The sequence below is a fragment of the Musa acuminata genome, chromosome BXJ3-4 (genome assembly GCF_036884655.1).
Source record: "Musa acuminata AAA Group cultivar baxijiao chromosome BXJ3-4, Cavendish_Baxijiao_AAA, whole genome shotgun sequence".
NCBI lineage: Eukaryota > Viridiplantae > Streptophyta > Magnoliopsida > Zingiberales > Musaceae > Musa > Musa acuminata.
In genome coordinates this window covers 38,306,634-38,329,284 of record NC_088352.1, presented here as the reverse complement: position 1 = coordinate 38,329,284, position 22,651 = coordinate 38,306,634, and the positions used below count along the sequence as shown (strand labels likewise).

Sequence of the window (22,651 nt, the reverse complement as noted above, 5' to 3'; positions counted from 1 at the left end):
CTCCCAATAGAGCCCCAGTCTTCTCTGTTCCCCACCAAATAATGCCAACATATAATGTGGTCTTTTTGTTCGTGTGTTGCAGGTGAACATAGTCTACCTGGGCCACAGCCATGGCCATGATCCTCGCCTCACCACCAAGGTCCATGTCAAGTGTCTTCTCCAGGTAGTCAATCAAGTCCTACCTCTTCTATCTTACCTTTTCTTGCCTCCACTGAGCGTTCAACATAATTACAGCTGCTGTCTTTGTTCTTCTGGCAATTTGATCTCAGGCAAGAAGAAGCAGAGGAAGCCATGGTGTACAGCTACAGGCATGGCTTCTCTGGTTTTGCAACGATGCTCAACTCAACACAAGCCTCCACCTTGGCGAGTGAGCACATCACCATTCCCATCCATTCTCTGAATCATCATCCTCCATTGCTCAATGCACTAATGGGAGGGGTGATATCTGTGTTCAGGAACATAGTTTCAAAGTAATTTAATAGGCAAAAATATCATGTTAGGAATTAAAAACTTCTCTCTAACCTTTCTAAAAATCTGATAAATCACAACACTCAAAGTGCCTTAGCTCTTCCTCTTACTAAAATCAATGTATATTTATAAGAATAACTCTTAATTCACTAATAAATTTTAATCTAATTAAGATTTCATCAACTAATTTGAATATGATTATGACTCTTAAAAACACTCACCAATTCAACATGGTGACTTCTACCACTATCTACTTCCTCTTCCTTTTGTTTGGTTCATGGTTTCCTCACCTTCATGCCATCAAATCCCCAAGAAGTGTCTCCTCATTGCAAAGAAGACCAAGCATGGATCAAAAGGTTTGATGGTAAGTTGGTGTTGTTGTATGTGACCAGCAACATCCACCATTAAGCTTGAGATCTTTTCCTAATCTTTCAGTTTAAGAACTCAAAGTAGGAACCTGCAAAGCTGATTCAGCTCCAGATTTAAGGTATGCAGAAAGAAGCTGATGCCAATCCAAAAATAAATGATTAACCAGTTCAGCTAATTTCTCATGACCATAATTATTTATTTTTCTTTTTAAAGATGGATCGAAATTGAATACTAATCATAGTGTAATGACAATGTCATGTGTGTATGATACTATTTTTAGTATTAATTTGTACAATATGAGATCTAACAAATTATCAATTATTTTCGATGAATTATCGATTAATTTTACACCCAATCACATTAAGAATAATTAAATTATAAAAATCTACTCGATCCAATTATATTAAAATATTATAAACGTATATGATGTTTACATATATGATGTTTACATGTCGATTTGAATATGAGACATATTAATCATATAATAATACATTAATCGATTCGAATATCTCAGAGAGAATGAAAAATTATCGTTTAACTTAATTCAAAAGAGAAGCAAAGATTGCTAAATTGCATATTTCAAGAAGCAAAAGTTACCTTCTTGAATATCTCAAAATTGCTAGCTTGTATATTTTAAAATGTTGTAAAATTATTGTTAGCTTGTATAATAATAAAATTAGAAATTATGTTTATTATGCAATGATCTAAATTTGAATATCACAAATACTTGATAGTTGGAACTTCGCCTTTTTGTTGATGACAAAGGAGAGAAGTATGATCATATAATTGATCAAATAATTAGATAAAAATATGTATTTAATCCAATCAAATTGGGTTGGGTTTCTGTCATATCCAACCCCTTGACGTGTCCCCTCTATGGTGCCCTAATTTGTGGGTGAGAGTTTGACCTTAGCGAGGCTTTGTTGATGTGTTGTTCTCGTGCCTCTGCAAAATGGACATGTCATTTGCATCGAAGACTAATAATGCTTTGAATGATTGAGGGGGTTGACAATAAGACGAAGAAGTTGTGAGATATTGGTTCCACCTCCCATCATCACATAAAAAGATAGATATATGAGTGCTATATATACAACATAAAAATTATACCAATCAGGCATATATAAAGCTCAATTAAAAGGGAAGATGATAAAAGGGATTTAATGTCCGGGCTTTTGTGGGCATGCCAAATGGTTGATGTGATGCTCATGATTGCTACCTTAATGATCCATGCACTTGACAACACACATTGTTACAAATGTACATTAGCTAGTGCTTCGATGTCAATGTCTTCGGCCTGATTGCCTTCTCGACTACTCTAAAGGTTACATAAGAGGATGTGACCATTGCCATATACAAACAAGTGTATGGAAGAAAGATTAATTTTGTACTGACATAATTATTATAAGTAGATTCATGAATTCATGAGTCATCCACACGTGGAAATTGATAGTGATGACAACATCTTGGATTTAAGTGAGATAAAAATTGATAATATTTACATGATCGATTTAAATTTGATTAGTGTACTAATTAATCGAGGTATATATATGGGTTCAAAAGTGATAATACTTTTATCAAGTATAAAAGGAGTATCGATTCACATATATATACTTTTTTTTTCATTAATATTTCTTTATATTGTTGTTGTTATTACTCTCATGACTAAAATATGTCAGTGTTCTTATTCTCTAATTTTAGAAAACATTTGATGTGTTCCACCAAAAGTCCTTTTTTTTTTTTTTACTTGTAAAGTAACTATCTAAATCATTTCTCTAACTCAAAGAAAATACAGAGACAACCATGGAAGGACTACAAGGATTGAACACAAGACTTCTTCTTTTGGAGACATTTGAGCTGCATCCTCTAAAGAACTTTCACATGCACAAAAGGTGGATTTCTGACTGAGTTTGGAGATAAAATGACATTAAGATCGAGTAGTACGTTTGTGGATGAGGTTAGAGGCACATCACAACTAAAACAGATGTTGGATTTATGAGTTGGGTATGAACCTTAAGGAAGATTAATGGCAGCTGAGATACATCCTCTGGAGGCAGGCAGATCATGTGTCACATCCGAAGATTGAATCATGGGAGGAAGGAAAAGACTCAGAGGTTGACCTGCTTCTGAGTGCCCCACCCATGGAAGCTCGATGTGGGGTTCCCGTTTTCCACACATCTGGGCGACGCACATCTCAAGGGAGACTTTAGACTCCACAGCCACTGTGTGAACCTGAACATGTCTTGTACCAAAGTAACCTTGAGTTCCAACTTCTAAATGCAAAAGCTCTCTCTCTCTCTCTCTCTTGTTTCTGTTTTGGAATAGAAGCTGAAATGAGGAACAACTGTAGTTGTCTTGGATACTGCCAAATTTCATTTAAAGAAACCCAACCAAACTTATAATGGTTTTAGTGTGTCTTGAGGATGTTGGTTTGCTCCCTTGAGATGGTTTCTCTGAGTTCTCTTCTGCTCTAATTTGTGTTCTTGTTCTCTTCTTCCTTTTTCTTGGAACTGCTTCTTGTTTGTTTCCAATTTACTTGTCCAAATGGGTTGGAAACTCTGCCACACTTTTCATTCAAGAAAAAGGGAAAAAATGTGAAGATTTGGGTTAGACAATTCATACAATTTTGGAGGTGAATGAAATCATGAGCGAGACAGATTGGCAGCAAGTAGTGGTGGTGTTTATGCCACATTTTGTAGATGGAATTTTAGAGCTCCTCAGTAGCATTTGTCCATGTCAAACACACAGCAATCATGGTTTATTTTCTGCATATGTCTCTTCCCTTTTTTTCCTTCATGCAACAGCTGGAGGAAGAAGCCACTCCACCTAATTACTACACCACAAAACATGTCCATCATGAGCAGTATTTCTGCATTATTTGTTCTTTCTTCTCTGCAATCACTGTTGCAGCTCCAATCATTTTCCACTCAGTGAGAAACACTTCTTTGTACTTTTCTTGCATACTTTTCCTTTGAGCAAAGATCTTCTTTTTCCTATATATATATATCTGTGTGTGTGTATATATATACACACACACATATGAGGTCCCCAGTGCATTGCTTGGTGGACAGGTTCATGAAGTAGTACTGCAACAAGATTAGGGGCATTTCTGTGAGCTACTGTTCAATTCCCTCCATCATACGACATTGTGAGGTTTGGATGAGAGGTGGCAGCTGCATAAAAGGAGGAGGAGGAGAAGTAAACCTGGTGGCATCAAGCTGGCCTTCCATTGCTCTTCCTCACCCACACTCCTTTTCAGGTACCTAATATCTCTGCTACAACTCCTCTTTCCCATCTCCTTCTTCACCTTCTTCTCCCTCCCCCCCTCCCCCCCATCTCTCTCTTTTTTTCCCTGAATGATATATTTCAGCACTTGATTTCATGTGTTCTGTGTTGCTCTCATTTCTTGTTTGCGTGTAAGCGGTTGCAATGTTAGAAATGATTTATAGATCCTATTTCTTGTTGATGTTTGGGGTGATGATTCGAGTCCAATGGAGTTATTATCTTGTAAATAGTTGAAAAGGATGTGATTTAGGATATATCATTCATTAACAATGTTCAGTAATAGAGGTAAGGAATCAGAAGAGGAAATATTCCACTGAGGAAACACAAGGAATCTTCTTCAGTCTCCTGTCAAAACTTGGTTGGCATGCATTTCAAACCCCAATTCAATGGACGAGATAGATTGAGGACTTTGTCTCTTGACAGATCAATTCTGATAATGAAAGGAGCATTAATCATCACTGTTGCATTAAAACGTAAAATTTATGTTCTTCTGGCAATTTTGTTTCGGTGAAGCTTAAATGTTGCAATCCCTCTCATCATATCCTATGAACAGAAGAATTGAGGTGTGTCGAGATGGATTCAGCAGCAGGTGGGATCGCCAGGACCAAGTCAGACCAACTGGAGATGGCACCACCACGGCCACCAACTCTGAGCCCCACTTCATCAGCTGAATCCATGCCGGTCGCAGACGCTAATGGCGGTCCGAGCTTGTCGAGGAAGTCGAGCCTGGGGAAGAAGCTGGTGGGATCTTCGCCGGCCACGAAAGCAGGACACCACCTGAGAAGCACGCGAAGTGGACACATGAAGGTGGACTGCGAAGACGGTGGCAGTGGTGGAAGCTTGAGCCGAGCCTCCAGTGCGAGTCTGGGCTTCTCCTTCTCCTTCACTGGCTTCACTGCTCTCCCTGAAGACATTGTTTCTGACATCACTGCTCTCACTGGCGGTGACAAAGGTAACAACAACACCTGCTCCTCGCAAAAAAGTTAGTAGATGCCATGTAAGGCAGATGTCGATGCTCGTGATATGCTTGCCCGCAGGAATTGATCTCGAGCCTGGAAGATCTCGAAAAAGGCTGATGTCAGAGACAGCTTATCCCATATATGTGAAGGTAGCACTTGGATTTCCTGCTGTCCTGAAGAGAAACAGTTCTTCTTCATCTAATCCCGCAGTTCATGCTGTGAATTCTGCAGTTTACAGAGGTCAGATACAAGGTAATCCTCAGAGGAATTACGAGTACCAGCGAGAAAGATATCCTCCAAGGCATCACAGGTTCAGCCAAACCTGGAGAACTCTTGGCCTTGATGGGTCCTTCCGGCAGTGGGAAGACCACGCTCCTCAGCCTCCTCTCCGGAAGAACAGCCGACAACGTCGTTCAAGGATCCATCACTTACAACGATGAGCCGTACGCCAAGTCGCTAAAGAGCAGGTACAGAATGAACCGAGCTCACCATTGCATGCTCTCCTATCAGTTACATCAGTGGCTAAATGAAGATGATAAGATTATAGGAGTGAAGTCAATTTTCAGGATTGGGTTCGTGACTCAGGATGATGTTCTATTCGCTCATCTCACCGTAAGAGAAACGTTGACGTATGCGGCTCTCCTTCGACTTCCGAGGACAATGAGCAGAAGGCAGAAGGAAGAGAGAGCCATGAATGTGATCTACGAGCTCGGGCTGGAGAGGTAAAACATAGATTCTTGGCTGACATCGACTGATGTCTCCTCTGATTCGGTAACAATGTGCAGGTGCCAAGATACCATCATTGGAGGATCCTTCGTAAGAGGAGTTTCAGGTGGAGAGAGGAAGAGGGTGTGCATCGGAAATGAGATCATAATGAATCCATCTTTGCTGTTTCTTGATGAACCTACATCTGGTCTGGATTCAACAACAGCCCTAAGAACAATCCAAGTGTTGAATGACATAGCTGAGGTGATCATTCTGCTTATGATCTTTGTTATGCTCACAAGGAGTAGAGAGATCTCCAAACCTATGTCGTGAGGAGTTAATGAACCAGACAAGTTGAGAATGTAGCCGATCGAATCTGTTCCCCTTTTTGGTTTCATGCAGAAAACAAATTCCATTTCTAACAACAGGATATTTATTAATAATTCAGAGAGGAGAAGATAAACATAAATGATTCACTGTGAGTTTTAGCTTTTAGCCTTGTGGAATGCAAGAACACATGGTGTGTGCCGCAAAAGGCCTAACAAGTCTTGCTTGCATCTGTTGCAGTCTGGCAAAACAGTGGTGACTACAATTCATCAACCATCAAGCAGACTCTTCCATAGATTTGACAAGCTGATTCTACTTGGAAGGGGAAGTTTGCTGTTCTTCGGAAGAGCATCCAAAGCCATGGCTTACTTTGCATCTATCGGATGTGTTCCCCTCATTGCAATGAACCCAGCAGAGTTCCTGCTAGATCTTGCAAATGGCAACATAAATGATGTCACTCTGCCATCAGAATTGGAGGAGAAAGTGCAGTCAAGAAATTTGGGAGGCAGCACAAGAAATGCCAAGCCATCGTCAGAAGATGTGCATGAGGTAAAAGCTCGTCTACTTCTAGTTTTTCTTGGCAGAACAGAAGGTATAAGCTTATAGCTCCTGCAACAATCAATGAAACAGTACCTGGTGGAGGCTTACGAGACTCGAGTCGCATACAAGCAGAAGAAGAAGCTTCTTGCGCCGCTTCCTATAAGCGAAGATATGAAGATTACATTGTCATCAACAAAAAGAGATTGGGGAGCAAGCTGGTGGCAGCAGTACTCCATTCTTTTCTGGAGAGGACTGAAAGAAAGAAGGCATGATTACTTGAGCTGGATGAGGATCACTCAAGTTCTTGCAATTGCAGTGATCCTTGGTTTGCTCTGGTGGCACTCAAACATTGCGACTCAAATAGGTCAAGAAGATCAGGTAAGAACACTTTCTACATTACATGCAATTCTTGAGAACACTATCATCAACACAATTCATGAGAACAACAACAGTAAAACGATCATCGAGTAGTTCATCTGAAGAGTATGAGCTATCTAAGAATCTACAATTGGAGATGAAACACTGCAGGCTGGTTTGCTGTTCTTCATTTCTGTCTTCTGGGGATTCTTCCCGGTCTTCACAGCGATCTTCACATTCCCTCAAGAAAGAGCAATGCTGAACAAGGAAAGAGCAGTCGACATGTACAGGCTCAGCGCATACTTCATCGCCAGGACGACAAGCGATCTGCCATTAGACCTCCTCCTACCCATCATATTTCTGCTAATTGTCTATTTCATGGCAGGCCTGAGGCTCAGTATCGAACACTTCTTTCTCAGTATGCTTGTTGTCTTCCTCAGCATTGTTGCTGCTCAGGTATGTTGTATGTTACAGGATCACAATCTGCATACTTCCTGACACAGCATTTCTACATCAATTCTTGGCCTTTTGACCGGATGTTTGGCAAATCTGGCAGGGGCTGGGGTTAGCTATCGGTGCCTCATTCATGAACATCAAGCAGGCAACCACTCTAGCTTCAGTGACAGTGATGACCTTCATGCTGGCTGGAGGATTCTTTGTGAAGGTAAGCACCCAATGATGCAGAAATCTTGCCACTACTACTCTGTAACCTCATGGCTTACATGCAGCTGCTTACTGACAAAATCTGCAGAGAGTTCCTGCATTCATTTCATGGCTTCGCTTCATCTCCTTCAACTACCACTCTTACAGACTCCTCCTGAAGGTGCAGTATGACCATGTCCCCCCGCATCTGAATGTCAACCATCTCGACAATGGAGTCATGGAAGTCGCTGCCATGATCGCCATGGTGTTTGCTTACCGATTCTTAGCATATGTTTCCTTGAGGCGAATGAAGCTGTCGAGTTGAACTCAAGCTAATCTCGACTGTACTAATCCAACCCTTAGAAGATTACTAGAAACCACTCAGTCCCATGAGAAAGATATATATATATATATATATTGACTGAGTTTAGGGTTAATGTTAGACATGAAGTGGGCATTAATTCCTTAATGGAGTCAAACTAGTTTGAGCAGCTCATTTGTGTGTGTTTTTCTTCCAAAAGAAGAACTATATGAAGAGAACATTTCAATTAAATTAGAAAATATTTCACTTTTGGCAACAAAATTTCTACCATATTTGCGTCTATCTTCCAACCTTGTTCTTCTGGAAAAGATAATTACAGCTTGAGACCACCTGAAATAAAAAAGAATGGAGATAGTTGCATTGATCTTATGGCAAAGATATAAAATTAGCTTCAAATTGGATGTAAAAGGAGACTTGAAGGGCTCTTCATATTTATTTATATTCTTAATCCTCTTTGTTATACTATGATACATATGAAGGATGTCAATATGGTGCCAAATTGGATTGGATTGGGCTTAGCTCAGACTTGACCAGATCGATTTCGGATTCGGGTTGGACCCGAACCCGCATTCATCAGCTCCGATATCTGCCGCCGCCTTCTTCCTCCTTCGGAATGGGCGGTCATATCCCGCTTGACAGCAGGCTTAGGGATCAGGCTGTGAACAGGGCCGGCGGCCAATGCGGCCGCTCTCCTCCCCATGTTTGCCTTCGCTGCTTCCATCCCTCCTTTTTTATCTACAAAATAGGAAGGTTTCCCCAAACACCTCCAAAATCTTCACTATATCTCTTTTTGGATTACCTTCCTTCCTTGTTCACGTCCCTGCAAATTAATCCCCCAAATCCCTAATTTGCTTCTCTCTCTCTCTCTGTACATATACTAGATTACATTTATATGCAACTTTTGCTGCCATAAACCGCTTAGCATCTCTCATGGCGTCTTCTTGCCCCTCTTCCGCCTTCGATTCGGCCACCCACTCATCGCCCTCGCCACCCAAACCCGCCGTCGCCATCGCCTCCGACAGCACCTCCTCCAATCGTAGCCCGCTAAACTCGTACTCTCCTTTTCCGAGGGTGAAGAGTTGCGATGTCTATCTTGGTTTCTGCGGCCGCCGGGCCCCCCTACTCCGCTTCGTGAAGTGGCTGCGAGCTGAGCTCGAGATGCAGGGCTTGCGCTGCTTCGCCGTCGACCGGCGCAGGTGCCGCGATGCCCACGCGCACAGCGTGGCCAAAGTGGCGATGGACGCTGCGGCCGTCGGCGTGGTCCTCGTCACGAGGAAGTCGTTCTCCAACCCTTATGTCGTGGAGGAGATGCGGTGGTTCCTCGAGCGGAAGAACCTGGTTCCCGTCTTCTTCGGGCTGTCGCAGGGGGAATGCACCGCGAGGGACGTAATTGAGAGGAAAGGAGAATTGTGGGAGAGATTCGGAGGTCGGCTCTGGAATGCGTACGGTGGCATCGAGGAAGATTGGAAGCAGGTGGTGGATGGAGTCTCGCGCTCCGCCGTGATGCTGGAAGTGAATCCTGGCAACTTCAGGGACAGAATCTTCGATGCGGTATTACTCTTGGGGACGCAATTAGGCCGGAGGAGCATGGTGGAGAAGGTGCAGAGGTGGAGGGAGATGGCAGTGGAGGAACTCCCATTTCCACGAAACATTAATTTTGTTGGAAGGAAGAGCGAGCTTGCCAAGCTCGAAATGATGCTATTTGGAGACTTCGAAGGAAATCCAGAGGAATATATCGAGATCAGAACTCGTGATACACATAGAAGAGACACTGTTATGGCCAAAAATAGCACGAGCAGCAGCGGAACACAGAAAGGAAGAATAGCAAAGAAGAATGTGGAGATAAAGGCTAAGGGTAAGGAACCTGTTGTTTGGAAAGAATCAGAGGAAGAGATAGAGATGCAGGGCACTTGGAGCAGTGAATTGCCTGTGAGGCACAGAAGGACAAGAAATGCAATGAGTATGTCGTATCGAAGAGGTGTTGCCTGCATCTGTGGTGACTCGGGCATTGGCAAAACAGAGCTGTTGCTCGAGTTTGCATACAAGTTCTCTCAGAGCTACAAAAGGGTATTATGGGTTGGTGGAGAGTCAAGATATCTCCGCCAAAACTACTTAAAGTTGTTGCCTTTGCTGGGCGTTGATGTTGCCATTGGGACCGAGATGTTCTCACGAAGAAATGGGCCAAGAAGCTTCAAGGAGCTGGAGGCAGATGCTATTGGAAAGGTGCGAAGGGAGCTCATGCGAGACATCCCTTTCCTTCTAGTGATTGATAACTTGGAAAGTGAGAAGGATTGGTGGGATGGGAGTAGCATAATGGAACTTTTGCCTCGTTTTGGTGGAGAGACACACATTATTATCTCATCTCGTCTTCCTCGAGTTCTGAATATCATGCCCTTGAGGCTTTCGTACTTGTCTGCTGCAGAGGCAATGATCCTGATGAAGGGGAGGGTAACGGAACTCCCAACAGAAGATGCCAATGCTCTGAGGATCATCGAAGAGAAACTAGGTAGGTTACCTCTGGGTCTAGCACTTGTAAGAGCAATTGTATCTGAGCTGCCGATAGGTCCACTCAAACTATTGGACATGATAAATCAAGTGCCATATAGAGAACTGAAATTTAGTAGGAAAGAAGATCTCGTTATGAAACAGAACCCTGCTCTTGTTCAGCTTCTAGATGTGTGCTTTTCTATATTGGATAATGCACAGAAGCCTAGCAAGTTGGCCACAAAGATGGTGGGCGTTAGCAATTGGTTTGCACCATCAGCGATCCCAATCTCCATGCTGGCAATTGCTGCATCTGCAAAGCATTGTCGCACAAGGTTTTTCAAAAGGTGCTTTCTTTTTCTTTCCTGCACAGCCAGAGAATTGAATGTTAATATTTCGGAAGCTGAAGCCTCATCCACGCTAGTAAGGTTTTCGGTAGCAAGAGAAAGCACTAGAATGGGACATATTTCTTTTCACAGTATCATTAAGATCTATGCCCGTGAAAGAGATGATAACAATAGTGCAATTTCAATTATAAAGGCAATTGAGAAGGAAGGGAATTTACAGGAACATGCTGATCATATATGGTCAGCTTGCTTCTTGCTGTTTAAATTTGGCATAGATCCTGGGGTTATCGATCTTCCAGAACGAGATCTGTTGTCCTTCATCAGAAGATTTGCCCTGCCCCTAGCTTCACTCACTTTTACAAATTTTTCCCTCTGCAATGCTGCCCTAGAGCTTCTACGTGTATCAACTGAAGCATTGGAAGCCTTGGAGGAATCTTTTCTGTCCAAAGCCACCACTGCTCAACATAAAACTAAGTGCCCGAAGAATCCCAGGTCTCGATCATCTATAGAGTCTGATCCACTTATTTATCTTGATCTTGCAAGTCTGAGAGCAATTCTTTTAGAAACAAGAGCAAAGTTGATGCTACAAGGGGGACAATATGACATCGGGGAGCAGCTTTGTAGGACTGCTGTTGGCATCAAGGAGGTTATATATGGCTGTGAACATCCTCAAACACAGGCTACTCGTGAAACCATGGAGAGACTTGTATGGTTTCAGTCGAAATTTTAAATTGTCGGGCTAGTCTTTTTTTGTTTTTTTGACAGTATGCAATTGTACAGCTCATATACATTCAACATAATCAATACTCATGGCTTTTCAGTTGCTGACAGATCTTGCTTATTATTCTCTTCCTTTCATGGTTATCTTCCTTTTCAGTATGATCTAGTAATGATTATGGGTGATGATATTATGCTGGCGAATTGTGGTAAATCATCGATGACTTGTGGATCTTAAATGATTTCTAACATTTCAATGGATATATATTCACAATAATAGAATTTCTTTGTGAAATAGAAAGCTTGCCTATAGTCAGCTTATTGCTTAAGTGTTAATCAACTCAATCCCTTTAGATGTTATGGCATTTGGATACTTGGCATATGTTCCCTAGCTGCTAGTCTATCATGTGTTCTTGAAAGAGTGAACCAGCAATTCTGGACTTCCAAGAGGATTATTCATGTGGAAAATGGCCTTTGATTAGAGCATGCTGTTAGCAACATTAGATTCGTCTCGTCCTCCTCTGTAGCTACGAGTTTAGTAGATAATTATGCTTGAATTGGCATAACTGTGTAGGCCTAAATAAAAATAATATCCAAAGAATGAGAAGAATATGATATACACAGATAAATCCTTTTAACTATGATCTTCTGTTTCCCTTGGCATTTTTCAAATGTGAGTGCAAAAATTATGCTGATATCTATTTCGCTTGATGCACTTTGCCAAGAGTGTTTTAGGTGCATACTTCTATTGTTTCCTTCATAATGTACTTTTACATTAATATTTTCTTCAGGGGTTACAAGAGCTTTTTCAGGCGAGCTGCTCTTGAAACATTGGATTACCCTAAGGAAGATTGCTTAAATATTAAATGTACTGTCATTGTGGTGGTGTCTATAATGGACTCAACCAGACTCCAATCTATACAAGTTCCATATTCAGACACTGGAATACACTTCAATGCACTTTTGGATAATCAGGAAGGCTATGATGTGATCTTTCATGTCTCTGGCAAACACTTTCATGCTTATAGATTGGATCCTCAGTATTTCAAGCTCAGTTTTAAGATAAGAATATCCGGAATTGTGTTTGGCTGTGCCTGATGCCTGGTAACTGATCCCAGTATACTCTTGTAATTTGTTTCACCACCCCTAACTTGCATCTTATCTTCAGAGACTTTCATTGAGGATGACATGTTGACCACAGTGAGATCCCCTGGATCTTGCATCTGACAAGTCGGCTGGAAAGTTGCTGAATTTTCATGTTAATTTTTCATTTCCTTTTTTACAGGTAACAAATTTAAATTTTTGAGGTGGAAACTCAGTTTCTACAGTGGTGTTACAAGGAAGTCCTGATGGTATACTGGATGATCTTAAGAGAGCTGTTGACGATGGTGTGAATACATATAAGGTGAGTCTTCTTACAAATGATGAAAATAAACTCTCCGATGTGTCGCCCAATGGTTGGTTCCTTGACAATTTTAGGATGGTTAATATAGAATTCACCATGATTAACCACACCATCTATAACATGCTTTTTCTCATTATTGATCAAGCTATGTGCAGAGATAGTCACATTCTTCCTGGTGCAGCTTCTACTGAAGTAGAGTTGGCAAGAAAATTGAAGGTGTTTGCATTAAAGCAAATTGGGTATCTTTTCATGTTGAATGTGCTGAGAGACATTATAATGAAATGCTTGAATCTGATGAAGTATGGATAATGGCAGTGTATTGTTCAATCATACAAGTTTTTACTAGTTTGCTGCCAGTAAGAGTTCCTGTAGTTCCTCCTCACCACTAAATTGTTTTACTTGTGTTGTGATTATGTATGAATCAAATAGTATCTATAACCTTATGAGCATGATTACCGATATGAGACATTGGATTGTTGTTGCTTGTTCATCCTTATCTACAAACATAAACAGGCTTTAAAGTTTATACTTTGGAGCACTTTGGCCATTTTGATCTTGCAATTAGACTTAAGATAGTTGTATGGGTTGAGACTCTTTTAGTCATATCATTGTTATCTTGACCTCTAGTAGGTAAGTCGTTTTGGCAGTTACACTAGATTTGGTTAGATATGATTCCTAATATCTCGTAATGATAACCTAACACATTCCATACATGGATGGCATTAGTTAGATAGTTAGTTCCATATGGATATTTGACGTTGACCTAATTTAGACTAAAAATCAATATCGGATGAGATTCCTAATATAGTAGGTCATCAGACCTCGATAATTATGCTCCAGGTTGCTTTTTATAGTCGGTCCCCTTTGGTTTCTAATATAGCCAAAGAGAATATTCTACGTAATAGGAAAATATTCTCCGAATGAGATGCTAATAATACTTACTATAGAAGATAAATATTTCTCATATCAGTATTATTTCTTTACTTTCGAAAAATCCTACACTATATTTTCCCCTCTTTTTACTCTCATTACTCCTTCATTAGTGAATGGAATCTAAATAAGCTGGATTTGAAAAAGAAAGCTAGCAAATTTATTGGGATAAGAAAAGCTCCTCTGAGCTCCTTCATCACAACTAAGAACTACTCCAACAAGTTAGCAGTCGAAGTTCCTGGAAATCCTACCACAATCTCAAGATGATAGCAAGAAGAAGATAAAAAGCAATAGCGCAGTGCAGACTTCATACTTCATCTCCAGTCATGCAACTTGGAGACCTCCCAATGAGGAGGAGCTGCTGCTGCTGCTGCTCCCTCCATCCTTCGTAGTATTGACATGCACAATCAATGGAGTCCTCACGCGATGATGGCCGTCACACCACACGATCTCCCCGAAGTCATATCGCCCCTGCGACCTCTTCAAAGGGATCATCGTCACGTAGTACGTAATCCTCTCCTTCCTCCTCGAGAACAGCAGTAGCCTCGGCCACACCACGGCATGCACTCCCTGAGGACTCCTGACGCTCGCGAAGTAGACCGCGTTCTTAATCCTACCCACGTTGCGAAGCGTTCGACGTATCGTCGTGGAGCAGCTGAGATCCGACACCGTGATGGCCGGGTAGTTCAGGTCGAGATCCGACTCGTCGCCGCCGCAGCTGGTGTCGACGCCGGGCGATGGGAGGAGCATGGATTTTATCTGCGCCTGCGTGTACCCTAAGCTGCAGAGGAAGACGACGTAGTCTCGAGCTCCCATGTCGTACACCAGCCCTGGATCCAATGCCCTCAGGGGATCTACGTGCCCCGCGCCCATGTCGAAGGCATCCGTCGGCTTCAGAGTTCCTCCTGCTAATATACTATCTGAGCTCGTATCCCTCGCATAAGCTGCATGGCAGATCAAAAGCATGATTAGGTTCCTTCTTCTTGCGTCCGGAGATCAATCGATGCATCCACCTGTGGTCATCAAAGCGGACTTGATCATTGCAGGGGACCAGGTGGGGTGAACCGACTTGATGAGGGCTGCAATGCCTGAGACGTGGGGGCACGACATGGAAGTCCCGGAGTTGAAGTTCCACTTCACAGATCTCTCATCGAATGGCAGCAGAGTGGGTGAAGATTTCGGAGACCACGCCGCTAGTACATTCACCCCAGGAGCAGTGATGTCAGGCTGCAGCATCAAGTCACAGAGAGAAGAAGCTTAGCATGCATGGCACTCATCAAGGAGTGACATCCAATGCCTGTGGTTTAGGGTTCTACACGCATGTTGAACTGAGGGTAATCGAAATCTTACCTTGAGGATGTTTGGAGTGGCAGAATTTGGTCCTCTCGATGAGAAGTATGCAACAGAAGGAGCCGGTGAGCAGCCGATACTTGTTCTGCTGGGAAGAACACGTACTGTGGGATCCCTGCAGTGTAGATTCACACAATATGTTAAGTCGCAAAGGAGTAATCTATCTAATATGTGCATGTAGATGAACTTACTTGGATGACTGTATGTAGTAGAGGATTTGAGTAGCTTGACTGAGATCAACTTGAACAGATGGAAGGTAGTCATCTGTAGCTGCTTGCTCCGTTGTGGTCTGGGCAAAGATGATGCCAGATCCATTGGCTGTCAAGACCGATAGGGCTGCGGTTGTGCTGGACACCTGCCCTATTGAGGAGAAGCAAAGAACAATCTTCCCTGTGGCAAGCTTGTGGTTCCATTTGTCAAAGGAACATGATCTTACAGCATAAAGAAGAGCGATATATGTTAGCTTAATCAGCTTGGTTGTGTGTGTGTGTGTGATAGAGAGAGAGAGAGAGAGAGAGATCACCCATCATCAAAGAATTTGATACTGTCGACTAACTTCATCTTCATTTCCTTTCTGACAAAGCCTTCACCCTGTACAAAGAAACAGGATATTAGCAAGAACAGAACTAAATTTCAGAAACATATTACGACTAATTACAGATAGCATGAAGTATATTATAATCCGAGATCATCAGAAAAATATCATGTAATCATATTCAACATTGTTTAGGAAACATATGGCAGATGAAATTTATGCATTGTAACGCAACCTCATCCTGCAGCAACAAGGCAGGTTGATTGATGTTACTGGAACACACATGCATCAAACATGAAGCTAATTAAGTTACCATGAAGGAGAGGTTGTTCCCCAGAAGGATCTGTGTTGGAAACGTTCGATCCATGGTCCCAGCGGCGACGCAGATGCTCCATGGCGACACATTCTGCACGAGTGATGGCTCCGGGCCATCGTTCCCGGCGGAGAAGACCACCGTGACTCCCACCTGCGCTGCGTGGAACGACCCGATGTCTGTGCTCGTCCGAAAGAATCGCATCAATGGCGGCGAAGAACCCAGCGAGGCTGATATCACACTAACTCCGTCGCACAGAGCGTCGTCGAAGGCTGCCAACACGTCCGCCTCGGTGCACTTGCCATCAAAGTCCTTGAACCAGCACACCTTGTACACTGCAAGCCGTGCCCGGGGTGCGCCGCCCCGTGCAGCGCCGAGGCCCAGGCCGAAGTAGCTGGCGTTCGCGGCAGTGGAGCCGGCGGCGGTGGACGCCGTGTGCGTCCCGTGCCCGATACGGTCTCGCGGCGACCGGTACTCGCCGTCCCCACTTGTGTCCAGCGGCCCGAACTCACGCTCGAAGCCATTGAGGTAGTATCTGGCACCGACAAGCTTACGATTGCATGCCTTCTTTGGTTCAAATTTGTCGCCCTTTACGCAGGTGCCGCGCCATGACTGCGGCACCGGCGGCATTCCGGGCTCCTCCTTGAAGGATTCGGATTCAGGCCATATGCCTCAACATGAAGAAGAAAGGTTAGGACACTACAGATCAGAGAGTGTGGATAAGATGTAAGCACGAGATACCAGTATCGAAGATGCCAACTACGATGCCATCGCCGTAATCCAACTGCCATGGAATCCTTTGCTGAATGTTCAAGCTGAGACCCATGAAATCCCAGCTCCTCGTCGTGTGCAGCTGCAGCAACTTGCTCCTGAACACAGATATCACCCCTTGGAAACCTGCAAGTTCTGTTCCCGTTAGTGCATTGAGCAATGGAGGATGATGATTCAGAGTTTGGATGGGATTGTTGATGTGCTCACTCGCCAAGGTGGAGGCTTGTGTTGAGTTGAGCATCGCTGCAAAACCAGAGAAGCCATGCCTGTAGCTGTACACCATGGCTTCCTCTGCTTCTTCTTGCCTGAAATCAAATTACCAGAAGAACAAAGACAGCAGCTGTAATTATGTTGAACACAGTGGAGGCAAGAATAGGTAAGATAGAAGAGGTGGGATTTGATTGATTACCTGGAGAAGACACTGGAGAGAAGTTTGACATGGAGCTTGGTGGTGAGGAGAGGATCTTGGCCATGGCTGTGGCCCAGGTAGACTATGTGCACCTGCAACACAGGAACAAAAAGACCACCTTATATGTTAGCATTATTTGGTGGGGAACGGAGAAGACTGGGGCTCTATTGGGAGATAAGGTTACATGGCCTGTGGGCAAGCAGTGACTGCAATAAAGCCAATGACAGAGGAAGAGGCCCCATAGGAGGTGAAAAGAAGTAGTCATTGCCTCTCACAGATCTGCCAGTTGCAAGTCTGTGCATTATATAGTAGGGAAAGGCCATAGTTTATCATTCCATGGAGTTCAGCATGGTGTAGACTGCTTCAACTGCAAGCCTTGTAAAGCTACAATGTCCTCTGACATGCACCATGTCTGCATCATGACTTCCTTCCTTCCCTTTCCAAGTTGCACTGACCTAGTTCTTTCTCTCAAGATCATTGAGCTCCACAACTACAACTCAGAGTAATCTATCTACCCTCTCTTGGATTCAGCATGAAGTCTATACCAATATAGCAGGCAAGGTTGATTACAAGGGAAAGAGGCCTACTTCCCCTCTCTTTTTGTCTAATCATCTGCTCTAATTATCTGATACACTATAATTATGAACTCGTGTGCAGTTCATCATCATATCTAAAAATCCTGCTTATGATCTCCCATGACTGCCATTGCCACAATAGAGCAATTGAGTAGTGCTTATGATGAGAAATTTTCGGTTATCCAAGATAACATCTTAGATAACTTGCAGCATGTGTGTCATATATTCCCCTATCACATTCTTATGTAGCAGAAAGAATCCAAGCACCGAAGACTACATTATCCATGCAGATATACTCTAAGCAGGACTCAAGCAAAACTTCAAGGTTTGTATATTAGGCTTCGAAAGATTTGAAGCTCTACACTTTTAATTCAGTTTGTTGGATAACTATATCTGGTAATAGTTCTTTGCATGCACATACTACATGAAGAGGGAAATCAACCATGGAGAAGAGCATCACCCTACAAAGCAACACAAGACCTTATGATGCAGTCACCTAGTCATTTCCTAACAGGGCAAAGTTAAGAGCACAGGAATAATGCTATCTAATAACGAAATATCGATCCTATCATCTAGTAGCATGTGCAGCATGTACTTGCATAAGAATGTTTAAGAATCTGTAAATTCATAGACATGGCCCAAGCTATGTTGCTTTCCTGCTAATGGAGTTGCAGAGGTCATTTGTTAGCAGATATACCATAATGCAGTTCATTTCTCTTCTCCAATACCATGCATGATTTTCTTTTCCTTTCACTAGGGTTGTAACTATGAGATGTCAATCAGAATTGGCTCAAAACTAAGCTCATCCACTTCATCCTTCAAATCCATGCTAGTTAGTTCTTAAAAGTATATGCAACATTGAAGATAGAACAATTAAGTCTGTAATTGTTGTGTGAATGTGAATCAGTGAGCAAGGAATGTGTGACTTTCCAAACACTCTTCCCTTACTGCCATGAATTCACATCATCATGCTTCTTTTACCACAGGATAGCTATTAGCAGCACGCTTACCGACATTCATCCAAACTTCCTTAAAGCTATCTATTATTAGATGCATACATACATCATAATGTGTTATGTCTTGTGGCATGTCAAGTAGCTTTGATCTTGCTCACTGGAATGACTTTCCTCCTCCTTTTCATTATACATTCAACCAACCAAATCATAGCAGCCATTTCTTAGTTTGAAATCCATCCATGCTGCTAGATCCATATTTTGCACAAGAATAAATTTGCATGTTTGTGTCTACAAGAATTTGTCTGTATGAGATAATGTGAGATCCTCAATTCTGTATTATGATGATTATGAAAGTATATCAAAATAAAAATTGCCTTTGTTATGCCAAGATCTTACAGTGATGTAGTAGTTTCAATCTACTAGAATAGTAGAGGATAATAACCATCTCACAAAAGGTTTTCCCGATCAAAAGAAATCTATTTCAGTTTCAAAATGAATGTTCAGAACAACTGCAGCACATTGTACCAAAGCAAAGATTTTCATACTGTGAATATGTGAATTTTACCTTGGAAAAAGTAATCAGGAAAAGTCGCAGTAAAGGTATTCATGATCATATAATATACTGCTGACAAGATGAATCTCACATGTACCATTGCAGAAATAAGCAGGGGTGTTCAACCTCTGTTGCTACGGCTAACAAAAGAATGGTCTTAAGTGGCCACACCACCCAATTAGCCAAATGAAATAGAAAGAAATATTGAACATTCACACACATCATTCTTTGATTTGGAATTATTTATGCCGATACCAGATATCAAACTATCAACTAAAGGCCATCAGGATTACAGCCACAAGAACATAGTGAGCACATCTTCTGCCAGAAAGAATAAACAAGGACAGTCTGTCATAGATGAATGTTTTTTCTACCATTAATCCATATCTTGCGTTACTACCCAAAATTTCCATGAATTGAGTTGCCTATTGATCTAGTAAAGCTTAAAATGTAGCAGCGAGCTGATAAGTCTATTCATTCTCAATTTTCCCCCATTTTGTAACTTTTGGAGAAACACAAGCTTTCTTAGCTAATTTTCCTAATGCATCATCATGTCGACGCAAAATCCATATCATGAAAGTTCAATTCACTTCTGGGCTATGATGTTAAATCAATATAAAATTTATTGTCTTGGTGTTACATAGGGCATAAAGCTGCCCAAAATGCTTAGGCTCAGTATTGTGCTTTGTCACTAAGGATGAAGCTTGTTGGCAGACCTTCATTTTGATGTTAAAGATGGCTTTTAGTCTCTAAGAAAAAAAATGTATTTCTTCACTTAGGCAGCAATGTAAAAAACATAATTGAATCCATTTAATATTACTATCACCTTTGAAGAAGCCATTCATAATTGAAGAATATCATCTTCGATATAATTCCAAAGTTCCTCAAGAGGACATTTGATACAGTGCTTTATCATTAAGGATGGCAGACACTATCATATGAATCCCAAGCTGAAATGATTCCTCTGTAAGTTGCTGAGATCACATGTTACCTTTGGACAAAGTTCCTCATAATTAAATCTAGAATTAAGTCACTTCCTTGAATTACCAAATGATGAATAAACATATTGTAATCATCTCTCCATTTAAGCAACTTCAACAATACAATGACTAAACAATCTTAGTTATTTCTAACACTAAATTGTATCAAATGGTCACTTAATTGATTAGCAGCATTCATTGGATTCATATTAATCTAAATGAAGCTCAATTTCCTATACCTAATCATCATAATAGGACAACTTGAGACTCTAATCCTTCAAGCGGACCTTAAATTGACCCATTTTCCTTTTTTTCTCATATTTTGTTTAGAATAGTGACCAATTATGACCAAGAATTTTGCAAGATAACCTAATCTATCTAATCTATTAGAATTGGTTAATGGTTTTATTTCTTGATTAGATTTTTTTTCCTAATTTTCTCATATTTGTTGTATTTTCATGTGAATTTTGGTAGATCCTTGATGAAAACTAGTTCTTGCAAAATATCTTGTCCCCAAATGTTTGAATTTGTAAATGCAACTCAACTTTCAAGTTTCATTATGATTTTAGCAATTTCTGATTCTAACCTCAACTTGACACCGGAAACTAGACCTTGTTCTATTCATGACCATGTTTGATCTTGTCTTAGAACTTTGTTCTGTTCAAGTTTTGGTTTTCTGATGATGGATGAGGAGAATTGAGGTTTCTGTAGGACAAAAATAAAAGTAGAAAGGTCAAAAAGGGATGATCACAAAGATAAAAAGACTTACATATATAACAATATATTAAATTGATATTAGTCTGTCCACTAGAAATGATGAAAGTAAAAGTAATAAAGATCGTTGTAGGTATGTAAAATTTTGATAAATTTTCATATATTTATTGACAATCATGATTTTTAATAGTTAACCTGAATTTACTGGATGGCTGTTAATAGGAATAACATATATGGAAGATATAAAGATTTGGAGGCATATATATGTAAATATAATTTTTTTGAAAAAATGCATATGAAATATTAAAATTTGGAGAGGCAAATATGCCATGGAAAGATAGCTATGTAAAACCCTGAACTATATTAAGCTGTTAATTGTATTACTAATCAGATCTTCTCACGGCCTTTGCTGCTGTGACACTAGCTCTGCTATCTTCCATCTCCAAGTTCTTGGCAGCTTGATCTGTGTTATCATACAGCTGATCAACAAGCAGAGTCACATGAAATTTACCATGTTCTACAGAAAGAAAGAAGAGATCTAATTCCTGGTTCAGGCTTTGGACATTCTACTTTGCTGTTGTTACTGCAATAAGTCTGCTGTTGCAGTTTATTCTACCAACTTTGTCATAAATTTCAAGAATTTTCTTCCGTGAATGAATTCCGAGAATTTACTACTTCAGTCAAACGGAAAGCAAATTGAGATCTGCACATAACATTACTGAACTCAGTTCATACTAGTTTGTCCTTTGACACACAACCTTACAGATCAATTTCACCAGATTCAGGTTTTGCTAGAGTTGAAATTTGCTTTTCTTTATTCCAGAAATTGAAAGAAGAAAATAATTTGTTTCCACGAGATTTCTTTATGCTTGAGAAACACCAAAGCAGTGGATCCTTGTTGCTAAGTCTACAAGTATATTGACATTCTCCAAGAATTTTGGGAGTATAACAGTTTAAAGAAATTTAATGCAGTAAAGATGATTGCTTACTTTTTGTCCTGCTAGATATGATCTTTGTGTCTGAGAGGTGGTATTGATTGATCATCCTACCATTGTAGTTTTCCAATCCACTGATGTACATATCATGATGCTGATGACATTAAAATCCAAATGAAGATATCAAAGGCTTGATCTTATGGAAGCAAAGAAGATGAACTGTTTGTTCTCAGCTTACAGCTAGCTCTTATTGCATCAAAAATGCCAGATCTTTAGCAGTTCAATAGAAGTTGCCTTGACTTGTAATCCCAGTGCCTGGAGCACTCATCTACCTGAACTAAACTAGGAGATATAACAATTAAATGCCAAAAACAAGCTAAACAGATCCTTCTTCTTTCTACAGAGAACCATATGCTACACTGTTCTTTCCAAGGAAGTATAGGAATGAGAGGGATCAAGGAACCTGACTCAATGAACAAAGAACTATTTGGAAAGCAAAAACAAAAAACAAAAGCAGGTAAACCTTTCGATCAAGTAATAGTTCAGCAAAATGTAACCAAAGATTAAAAAAAAAAAGAAGTATTCAAGTAGAAAGAAATTATACCCAGGAAAATATCAAGACAGCACACTCATCTTTCTAGCTGAGTGGATTCAAGAAAAAAAGATGTTACAAAGTCCAAACAAAAATTCAACCTCACCCTGTCTA

At 41.1% G+C, this 22,651-nt stretch overlaps 3 protein-coding genes across 5 annotated transcripts; 2 read left to right on the top strand and 1 right to left on the bottom strand.

Moving 5' to 3' along the window:
* The first annotated feature begins 3,927 nt into the window (after nucleotides 1-3,927).
* On the top strand, nucleotides 3,928-8,145 carry LOC135581864 (ABC transporter G family member 22-like). Of its 2 annotated transcripts, none has more exons than XM_065149940.1 (11): nucleotides 3,928-4,093; nucleotides 4,673-5,071; nucleotides 5,157-5,227; nucleotides 5,310-5,545; nucleotides 5,645-5,800; nucleotides 5,864-6,047; nucleotides 6,351-6,659; nucleotides 6,741-7,028; nucleotides 7,179-7,463; nucleotides 7,564-7,671; nucleotides 7,759-8,145. In XM_065149940.1, exons 1-11 carry the CDS (start codon nucleotides 3,994-3,996, stop codon nucleotides 7,972-7,974), a joined length of 2,352 nt encoding a protein of 783 aa, XP_065006012.1. In that variant the 5' UTR covers nucleotides 3,928-3,993; the 3' UTR covers nucleotides 7,975-8,145. The 2 variants fall into 2 exon arrangements, with proteins under 2 accessions (XP_065006012.1, XP_065006011.1); XM_065149939.1 differs by lacking the exon at nucleotides 3,928-4,093 and adding an exon at nucleotides 4,182-4,592.
* A 353-nt stretch (nucleotides 8,146-8,498) lies between these two features.
* On the top strand, nucleotides 8,499-11,632 carry LOC103977601 (uncharacterized). The gene has a single exon (XM_065149938.1). It carries the CDS (start codon nucleotides 8,902-8,904, stop codon nucleotides 11,530-11,532), a length of 2,631 nt encoding a protein of 876 aa, XP_065006010.1. The 5' UTR covers nucleotides 8,499-8,901; the 3' UTR covers nucleotides 11,533-11,632.
* Nucleotides 11,633-14,027: 2,395 nt separating this feature from the next.
* Nucleotides 14,028-22,651, bottom strand: LOC103977611 (subtilisin-like protease SBT3.18). Of its 2 annotated transcripts, XM_018824410.2 has the most exons (11): nucleotides 22,184-22,651; nucleotides 22,000-22,099; nucleotides 17,233-17,324; nucleotides 17,031-17,128; nucleotides 16,794-16,949; nucleotides 16,053-16,723; nucleotides 15,728-15,795; nucleotides 15,396-15,635; nucleotides 15,205-15,319; nucleotides 14,868-15,081; nucleotides 14,028-14,798 (listed from the first exon to the last, which is right to left on the bottom strand). In XM_018824410.2, the coding sequence occupies exons 4-11, from the start codon at nucleotides 17,104-17,106 to the stop codon at nucleotides 14,179-14,181; spliced, it is 2,160 nt and encodes a 719-aa protein (XP_018679955.2). In that variant the 5' UTR covers nucleotides 17,107-17,128; nucleotides 17,233-17,324; nucleotides 22,000-22,099; nucleotides 22,184-22,651; the 3' UTR covers nucleotides 14,028-14,178. The 2 variants fall into 2 exon arrangements, with proteins under 2 accessions (XP_018679955.2, XP_009391454.2); XM_009393179.3 differs by lacking the exons at nucleotides 22,000-22,099; nucleotides 22,184-22,651 and adding an exon at nucleotides 17,417-18,154.

Excerpts from the sequence above, each read along its gene's own strand:
- LOC135581864 (XM_065149939.1), top strand. The coding sequence starts at position 4,484 with ATGCATTTCAAACCCCAATTCAATGGACGAGATAGATTGAGGACTTTG. Across the intron at positions 5,228-5,309 it reads CTTATCCCATATATGTGAAG|TTTACAGAGGTCAGATACAA; the intron begins GTAGCACTTGGA and ends TGAATTCTGCAG. Across the intron at positions 5,801-5,863 it reads TACGAGCTCGGGCTGGAGAG|GTGCCAAGATACCATCATTG; the intron begins GTAAAACATAGA and ends AACAATGTGCAG.
- LOC103977601 (XM_065149938.1), top strand. The coding sequence starts at position 8,902 with ATGGCGTCTTCTTGCCCCTCTTCCGCCTTCGATTCGGCCACCCACTCA.
- LOC103977611 (XM_009393179.3), bottom strand. The coding sequence starts at position 17,497 with ATGACTACTTCTTTTCACCTCCTATGGGGCCTCTTCCTCTGTCATTGG. Across the intron at positions 15,796-16,052 it reads GGAACAACCTCTCCTTCATG|GGTGAAGGCTTTGTCAGAAA; the intron begins GTAACTTAATTA and ends TTCTTTGTACAG. Across the intron at positions 15,320-15,395 it reads TACTACATACAGTCATCCAA|GGATCCCACAGTACGTGTTC; the intron begins GTAAGTTCATCT and ends TCTACACTGCAG.